Below are 9,359 nucleotides of genomic sequence, written 5' to 3' on the forward strand. Positions count from 1 at the left end.
CAGCCAAAACAGACTTTAAACCAACAAATATCAAAAAGAAAAAAAGAAGGACAATACATAATGGTAAAGGGTTCAATACAACAATAAGATCTAACTATCGTGAATATACATGCACCCAACATTGGAGTACCCAGATTCAAAAATCAAGTTCTTGGAGACCTTCAAAGAGACTTAGATACCCAAACAATAATTGTGGGAGACTTTAATATCCCACTGACAATAAAGACAGAAAATAAGCAAAGATCTTCAGGACATGAACTCAGCACTGGATCAAATGGATCTAATAGACATCTACAGAACTTTCCACCCCAAAAGAGCAGAATATACATGATTTTCATTGGCACATGGCACATACTCTAAAATTGGTAACAAAATCAGTAGTAAAACACGCCTTAGCAAATGCAAAAGAATAGAAATCCTAAAAAACAATCTCTTGAACCACAGTACAATCAAATCGAAAGTCAAAACTAAGAAATTCACTCAAAACCATATAATTACATTAAAATTGAAAACTTGCTCCTGAATGACTTTTTGGTAAATAATAAAATTCAGGAAGAAATCATAAAGTTCTTTGAAATAAATGAGAAAAAAGATACAATGTACCAGAGTCCCTGGAACATAGCTAAGGCAGTGTTAAGAGGGAACATTACAGCACTAACTGCCCACATCAAAAAGTTAGAAAGATCTAAAGTTAACAACCTAACATCACAACTAAAAGAACTAGAAAATCAAGAGGAAATAAATCACAAAGCTAGCAGAAGACAAGAAATAACCAAAATCAAAGCTGAAGGAGATGGGGACAAGAAAAACCCTTCAAAAGATCCACAAATCCAGGAGCTGGGTTTTTTTGTTTGTTTGTTTGTTTTTTTGTTTGTTTGTTTGTTTTGAAAAATTTAGTACAATATATATACCACTAGCTAGACTAATGAAGAAAACAGATAATATTCAAATAAACAGAAACAACAAGGAAGATACTACCACTGACCCCACAGAAATAAAAAAAAAAAGAAAATATTATTAATATCTCTATGCACAAAAACTAGAAAATTTAGAAGAAATGAATAAATTCCTGGAGACACACACTCTCCCAATACTGAATATGGAAGAAATGGTATCCCTGAACAGACCAGTAGTAAACTCTGAAATTGAATCAATAACAAATAGCCTTCAAAACAATAAAAGCCCAGGAGCAGAAGGATTCACAGCTGAATTCCACTAGATGTACTGGAAAAGCCAGTATCTTTCTTCCTGAAACTATCCCAAATAACTGAGAAGGACAGACTTCTCCCTAACTCATTCTATTTAGCCAGCATGATCCTGACACCAAAACCTGGCAGAGACACAACAACAAAAAACTTCAGGCCAATGTTTATTTATGAACATCAATGGACAAATTCTCCACAAAATACTGGCAAACCAAATCCAACAGCATATCAAAATGTTTATTCACCATAATCAAGTAGGCCTCATTCCTGAGATGTAAGGTTGATTCAACATATACAAATAAATAAATGTGATTCATCACATAAACAGAACCAAAGACAAAACCCACATAATTATTTCAATAGATGCAGAAAAGGCATTCAATAAAACTCAACACTTTTTCATGTTAAAAACTCTCGATAAACTAGGCATTGAAGGAACATTCCTAAAAATAATAGGAGCCATCTATGACAAACCCACAGCCAACATCATACTGAATGGGCAAAAGCTGGAAACATTCTTTTGAAAACCAGCATAAGACAAGGATGCCTTCTCTCACCACTTCTTTTCAACATAGTATTGAAAGTTCTGGCCAGGATCATCAGGCAAGAGAAAGAAATAAAGGACATACAAATAGGAAGATAGGATGTCAAACTATCTCTGTTTGCAGAAAACATGATCCTATATCTAGAAAACCCACAGTCTCAGCACAAAAGCTCCTTAAGCTGATAAACAACTTCAGCAAAGTCTCAGGATGCAAAATCAATGTGCAGAAATCACTAACATTTCTTCCTTTTTTTTTTTTTTCCTTTTGAGACAGAGTTTTGCCCTTGTTGCCCATGCTGGAGTGCAATGGTGTGATCTCAGCTCACTGCAACCTCTGCCTTCTGGTTTCAAGCGATTCTCCCGCCTCAGCCTCCCAAGTAGCTGGGATTACAGGCGCCTGCCACCAAGCCCAGCTAATTGTTTGTATTTTTAGCAGAGATGGGGGTTTCACCATGTTGTCCAGGCTGGTCTCAAACTCCTGACCTTGTGATCAGCCCACCTCAGCCTCTCAAAGTGCTGGGATTACAGGTATGAGCCACTGCACCTGGCCAGAAATCAGTAACATTTCTATACACCAACGAAAGTCAAACTGGGAGCCAAATTAGGGATGCAATCCAATTTACAGTTGCCGCACACACAAAAAAATATACTTAGAAATACAGCTAACAAGGGAAGTGAAAGACCTCTACAAAGAGAACTACAAAATGCTTCTCAAAGAAATCACAGATGACACAAAAAAATGGGAAAACATTCCAAGCTCATGGATAGGAATAATTAATATTATTAAAATAGCCATAGTGCACAAAGCAATTTACTGATTCAATGCTATTCCTATTAATCTACTATTGACATTCTTCACAGAACCAGAAAATGCTATTTTAAAATTCAAAGGGAACAACAACAAAAAAAGAAAGCCTGAATATCAAAGGCAATTGTAAGCAAAAAGAACAAAGCTGGAGGCATCAAACTACCCAACTTCAAACTATGATACAGGTTACAGTAACCAAAACAGCATGGTACTGGTACAAAGCAGACACTTAGACCAATGGAACAAAACAGAGGACCCAGTAACAAGGCCACACAGCTACAGCTATCTGATCTTCAATAACCTTGACAAAAACAAGCAATGGTGAAAGGATTCCTTATTCAATAAATGGTGCTGAGATAATTGGCTAGCCATATGCAGAAGATTGAAGCTGGACCTCTTCCTCACATCATATACAAAAATCAACTCAAGATGGAATAAAGACTTAAATGTAAAACTCAAAACTATAAAAGCTATGGAAGACAACTTAGCCAATACCATTCAGGACATAGGCACGGGCAAAGATTTCATTATGAAAACACCAAAAGCAATTACAACAAAAGCAAAAATGGACAAATGGCATGTAATTAAATAAAAGAGCTTCTGCATAGTAAAAGAAAGTATCAACAGAGTAAACAGACAACCAACAGAATGAGAGAATATTTTTGGAAACTATGCATCTGATAAAGGTCTAATACCCAGCATTTGTAAGGAAGTAAAACAAATCTACAAGACAAAAACAACCCCATGAAAAAGTGTACAAAGGACATGAGCAGACACTTCTCAAAAAGAAGACATACATGCAGCCAACAATCATATCAAAAAAAGCTCAACATCACTGATCATTAGAGAAATGCAAATCAAAACTACAATGAGATACCATCTCACAGAATGGTATGTGCTATTAAGAAGTCAAAAATAACAGATTCTGGCAAAGTTGCTGAAGAAACAAAATGCGTATACACTGCTGGTGGGAGTGTAAATTAGTTCAACCATTGTGGAAGACAGTGTGGTGATTTCTCAAAGACCTAAAAACAGAAATACCATTTGTACAAGCAAATCCATTCCTGGGTATACATTCCAATGAATATAAATCTATTATAAAGATACATGCACACATATGTTCATTGCAGCACTATTCACAATGGCAAAGATACGGAATCAACCTAAATGCCCATCAATGGTAGATTGGATAGAAAAAATGCGGTATATAAACATCATGAAATACCATGCAACAATAGAAAAGAATAAGATTATGTCCTTTGCAGTAACATGGATGGAGGTCATTATCCTCAGCAAACTACTGCAGGAAAAGGAAACCAAATACTGCATGTTCTCACTTATAAGTGGGGGCTAAATGATAAGAACCCATGGACACATAATGGGGAACAACACACACTGGGGCCTATTGGAGGTTGAAGAATGGGAGGAGGGAAAGGATCAGGAAAAATAACTATTGAATACTGGGCTTAATAGCTGGGTGACAAAATAATCTGTACCACAAATGCCCATGACACAAGTTTACCTACATAACAAACCTGCACATGTATCCTTGAACTTAAATAAAAAAATTTAAAAAAGAGATTCTTTTAATTCGTTCACTTCCTTCAATGCCCATTGTCTCTGCCTTTTTATCTGGTTAGAAACACTCATAACTGCTTTCCCTGCCATTGTTTCGACACTCACTAAAAGAGCCTTAGTAGAGTTATTTTTATATATTTCTTAACTTCCCTATTAAGGATAAGCTCTTTGAGGATAGAAATCATATTTTGTCATTGTACATCTCAAATCATCTAGTCCAATAACATTCACAGAGAAGGAGTTCAATAAATATCAACTGAATGAATGAATGTGTGAGTGATCTTCTAATTAGGCTGAAATTTGAAGTTAAAATTGATTTTTATTTCCTTAGATTAGTCTACAAATTCTTTAAGGAAAAATATTTTTTGCCCACAAATACATTCCATCTATGACCCAAGAAGACGCCTCCTGGTGGTATTCTAATTAACTATTCAGTGAAGGCAGACCAGGAAATATGCAATATAATCAAAATTCTGGATTTTTTCTTATCTTGGACAATTAATCCTTGAATACTCAAGAAAGTGTTTATCTGGAAATAATTTTACTGCCTTTCACAGTACTAAATCTATTTAGGAAAATATAATAGAAATGTTCTTCATATTTGTTCCTATATCTGGCATTTAACACACTGCTTTCATATTCAACAGTCTTTTCAATACGATTTTATCTTTTTTTGTAAGGTACATCACAACCATTACTGTCTTTCATAAATAAACTGAAATAGAAAATAGAAATAGAAAAGATAAGTGACTTGCTCAAGGCAAACGTAAAAGTTATCAAAAAATCTAAAATAAAAGGTAATATTTCAGTAACAAAAGACAGGATTTCATACTTACAAATAACAGCTATAGAAAACTGGGAAAATTGCATAAATTTTTATTGTCCCTAATATATAAAGCCAAGATTGCTTAATACACATAAAGCTATTTTCAAGAGAACACAGAAAAGAAAGTAAAAACACCTTATTGTTTTTAATCTTACAAGGAAATTCACAACAATTTAACTCATTTATATATTTCGTATTTTATTAAAAAAAAGTTTTCCAAGTTTAACATCTAATCAAATAAGAGAAGATATCTTACACATTAAGTTCCATGGGCTTTATGACCATCATTTCATTAAATTAGATTTTAAAGACTCGCCATCAGTTAGGTAGTATTAGGAGATTTTATGGGACAGTGGCTCAAAGCCCCAGTAACCAGGATTCCATAGATACAGTACAAAAGAGGTTTGCACATTCATACTTGATAAATCACTATTCTTTGAGCTCAGCACAGTGTCTGTTTCTGTAGAGAATAAAAGTGCTATGGGGTATACTCTTTCTATTCTAGATTCTGAGTGATATAGTTTGGATATTTGTCTCTGGTCAAATCTCATGTCGAATTGTGATCCCCAGTGCTGGAGGTGGAGCCTAGAGGGAGGTGTTTGGATCATGAGGGTGGATTCCACATGGCTTGGCGCTGTCTTCCTGATATTGAGTTCTTGTGAGATCTGGTCATTTAAAACTGTGGCACCTCGCAGCCACTCTCCCTTGTTCTTGTTCCTGTTCTCACCATACAATGTGCCTGCTTTCCCTTTGCCTTCCGCCATGATTGGAAGCCTCCTGAGGCCTCCCCAGAAGCACACACTACTATGTTTCCTGTACAGTCTGCAGAACTGTGAGCCAATTATATCTCTTTTCTTATAAATCACATAGTCTCAGGTATTTCTTTATAGCAGTGCAAGAACAGCCTAATACACTGAGAGTTTCTGGTCTCCTAAAGATCACACATATATAGACATATTGATACTTCAGTCAATTTAGTTTACCCTTATAAACTATTTTAATAAAGTAACAAAGGAGTATTCTTGGAGCAAGGAGGTTTCCTGACCATTTGTCTTGCCTACAGAGTCTCCCTAGTTCATTATTATTTTAAGAGAATCATTTGAATGAATATAATGACGTAGAAGAGCCTGCCCTTTGCCTACTTCTTTTCCTTTCAGACTAGAGAACTGGATGGAAAAAGTCTTTACTCTTTCCTTTCATCTTCAACTTTTGAATAATTCATGGTGGATAATCTAGGCCTCCTGAACCCCAATCTTCAATTGATGTTAGTCAGGTTTTCAGAATTCCCTACAGTATGTGGTCTGTAAAAACAATAAAAATAAATAACAATCCTTATACTTCTACCAACTCAGCATTTTGCTTGAATTATTTTGCAGATAGATCTTCAATGAACCTTAAATGTTCTTAGAGATAATTTAGATGGGAAACACAAAAGGACACTGATATTTAGACTTACTTTTTTAGGATTCCGGTCTATCTCCTTTTTGGAAAATGAGAGCACACAAGTTAAAGATCAAACTTGTCCCCGCTGAGAAGGAAATAAGTTAGGCAGGCTTCCCTACTCCAACAGATGATTACCCTAACTGCATAAGAGGAACTCAGGGAGGGTCAAGTCCTGAGGGCATCTATATCAGTGAGGGTTCTTTTGACAGTAAATAAAAAGATACCTACTTATAAGTGGCTGAAAAAAGAAACTATATGTATTATCTTATATAACGAGATGAATAGAGGTAGGTAGTTCCAGACTCGGTTAATTCAGCAGCACAAGAATATCATCAAAGGCCCACATATCATATATCTTATTTTCACCCATCTGCAAAGGATTGGCATTGGTTTTCAGATTTGATTCTTCAGAGTTGTTGGAAGGCAAATACAGATCCAAAAAGCATGTTCTCAGTCAACTGTATTTAATAACGGGAAAGACATTTTCTCCTCACAAGTATCCTTTTCATCCAGTTTATTCCTCTGGTCCATTGGCCAGGATTGGGTCACATGTCCAAGCCCTAGCTTCAAAAAAATATATTAGGTATTTTTCAGCTCGTGGGCTCAGTGTCAAGGAAGAATATCTGTGTGGGGAGGGGATCACCAAGGTGACTACTACAGTATCTGAAATTGTAAGGATACATGCATAACCCTTGAGGAAATTCTGGTGTGAGCTTGAACTCATAACATCCATTACTTTAACTTTTATTCGGTAAAGCATTTAGGAATGTTAAATGCTAGTCATTGGGCAAAGAAAGAGCTGAGAATGCAGCAGCACATAAAATGGTGCTAGGGACAGATTCAAATTGCACAAGAGACAGTTTTTTTTTTTTTTAAGTATCATGAGTGTTATGTAAGAGAATTATTAGATTCTAGGAAAACCTAGCCCTGTCTTTTTTGAAGAAGTAATGTATACCTTGAGATCAGAAGTATGAGTAAGATTTTACCACGGAAAAAGAGGAAGAAAATACTTGAATGTGTAAAAGAGAACACAGAAATTTCAAAGAAATAAAAGATATTCAGTGTAGATGAAATATCAAAGCACAATTCGATTGAATGGCACTTGAAATACTGGAAAATAAGTTATATTATTTGTGCTTCTTAGACTTTATCTTAAGAATACAGAGACTGAATGAAGCAGTAAAGGGTTTTTAACAGAGACATGACATAATATTTGCAAAAATCTGAAGGAAGGTCCATTGAAGGAAATAAGATGAGCAGTTAAGGTTGTAAGAAAGGAAGTGAGAATATCAACTAGGAGGCTATTACAATATTAGAAGAAGGAGATAAAGTATATTTAACTAGGATGATAGTAGTGGCCCTGAATTATAGATTTTGTCCTAAGTACTCTGGGAAAATGCTCAAATACTGTATAAAGTAATTTTTACAAGTTACTAATACATCTGACTTTGAAATACATCATAGTAATTCAATATGGTTGAGAGTTAATAGTTTTTTTTTTTTTTTTTTTTTTTTTTTTTTTTTTTTTTTTTTTTTTTTTTTTTTTTTTTTTTTTTTTTAAGTCAACCAACAATCTCTATCCCCTATCTCTAAGGAATTGGGAATCTGGAGGATGCAGGGTGCCTTCTAGTTTAAACATGGTATCCCACATGCAGTTCATTTGTTTCACTTCAAAAAAAATGTTTGCTCCACAGGCACATGGCAGGATACAGGAAAAAATGTGTAATCTCTGAAGTGCTGGTTTGCAGAATGATAGATTTTTTTTAAAAAAAAATGTTTGTGTATGGGTTTCATTTTGTGTGTGTTTTTTTTTTTTTTTTAAGAAATGTATTCCCAATAATATACTGCCATTTAATGGAAAACTTGTTTACAATAAATTTTGCTTCTTAGATATTTTCACAGCAAGGCTTACTTGCAGTCATCCAACAAGAGATACATCTATCCATGCACTCATGCACATTCTATTTTCAAATTAATCTTCTCCAATATATTTTTCAAATGCTTGAATTGCATTTCTTTCTATTTAGGGAGTTGTGAATACAAGGATAGAGTTTAAATCTTCTCCCTATCATAGTCTTCCAATTGCCACTGATGTGTAAAATACAGACTCAACAAATTAGCTTTTATTAGTCCTACATTTTCTACTTGCAGTCATAGCTTTAAGCAGCACAGTGTTCAAGATAATATGAGTTATTTGTTTATAGGCAAAAATAGTGGTTATGTTTTTGAGAATTCCAGGAAAATAGTCTAGGAAACGTATTCAGTTTTGAATCTTTTATTTCCCCAGATATTAAACCAAATGAATAAGAAAACATTTTTTTGAAAAGGAATACTATGACAAACAAGATCAACTAATATTTATTTGGTTTTAACTGTATGCCAGGCACTCTGAACATATTATCAAATTTAGCCCTTACAATTGCCTGAGTTAGGAACTTGTATTTTGTGATTAAGCATTGAGAAATTAATGCTTTAGATGTATAACCATTGTACCAATCTCCCAGAACTATTCAGCAATAGTTGGTCTGTTTGGCTTTAATTTCTAGCTATTTCAATATGATGTTATATTGCCTCATAACACATGTACAATCTGCTGAGAATTCCTTGGTAGTTTTAAACACATTTTGATGTGTTTAAAGTAGTTAATACAACAATCCTGCTGGCTATATACAATAGATATTAATATCTATATTGTACAGATAATAAAACTGAAACTCTTGAGAAAGTTAAATACATAGATGGAGGTAAGTGATGGCATATTCATTTGAACCTGCACATTCTGACATGAAAGCACAGTTTTCTAGTATTCATAAAAGCAGTTTTAAAATTATCTATGATTAATAACAGATAATCAGAAGAAAACTAAATCAAGGAGGAAAATAGGAAGTACCAAGTGTGAGGTCTTAAAGTCCAATAAGTTATGCTTAGCCTAGAGGTTTTTTTTTTTTTTTTTTT

General features: G+C 34.4%; 1 protein-coding gene across 2 annotated transcripts in view; it reads right to left on the reverse strand.

The window, feature by feature from the left end:
• Nucleotides 1–9,359, reverse strand: part of CCSER1 (coiled-coil serine-rich protein 1) — a 721,948-nt gene that overhangs the window by 159,431 nt on the left and 553,158 nt on the right. Inside the window, exon 8 of one of the 2 annotated variants that reach the window (XM_011992177.1) lies at nt 4,716–6,262. The exons of the other annotated variant lie outside the window; for it this stretch is intronic. Within the exon in view, the coding sequence (XP_011847567.1) occupies nt 6,239–6,262 (24 nt within the window). The 3' untranslated portion in view covers nt 4,716–6,238. Of the gene's footprint in view, nt 1–4,715; nt 6,263–9,359 lie in introns of those variants that run through there. 2 annotated transcript variants of the gene reach the window in all.

This window comes from Mandrillus leucophaeus, unplaced genomic scaffold, assembly GCF_000951045.1.
Source record: "Mandrillus leucophaeus isolate KB7577 unplaced genomic scaffold, Mleu.le_1.0 Scaffold406, whole genome shotgun sequence".
Taxonomy (NCBI): Eukaryota; Metazoa; Chordata; class Mammalia; order Primates; family Cercopithecidae; genus Mandrillus; species Mandrillus leucophaeus.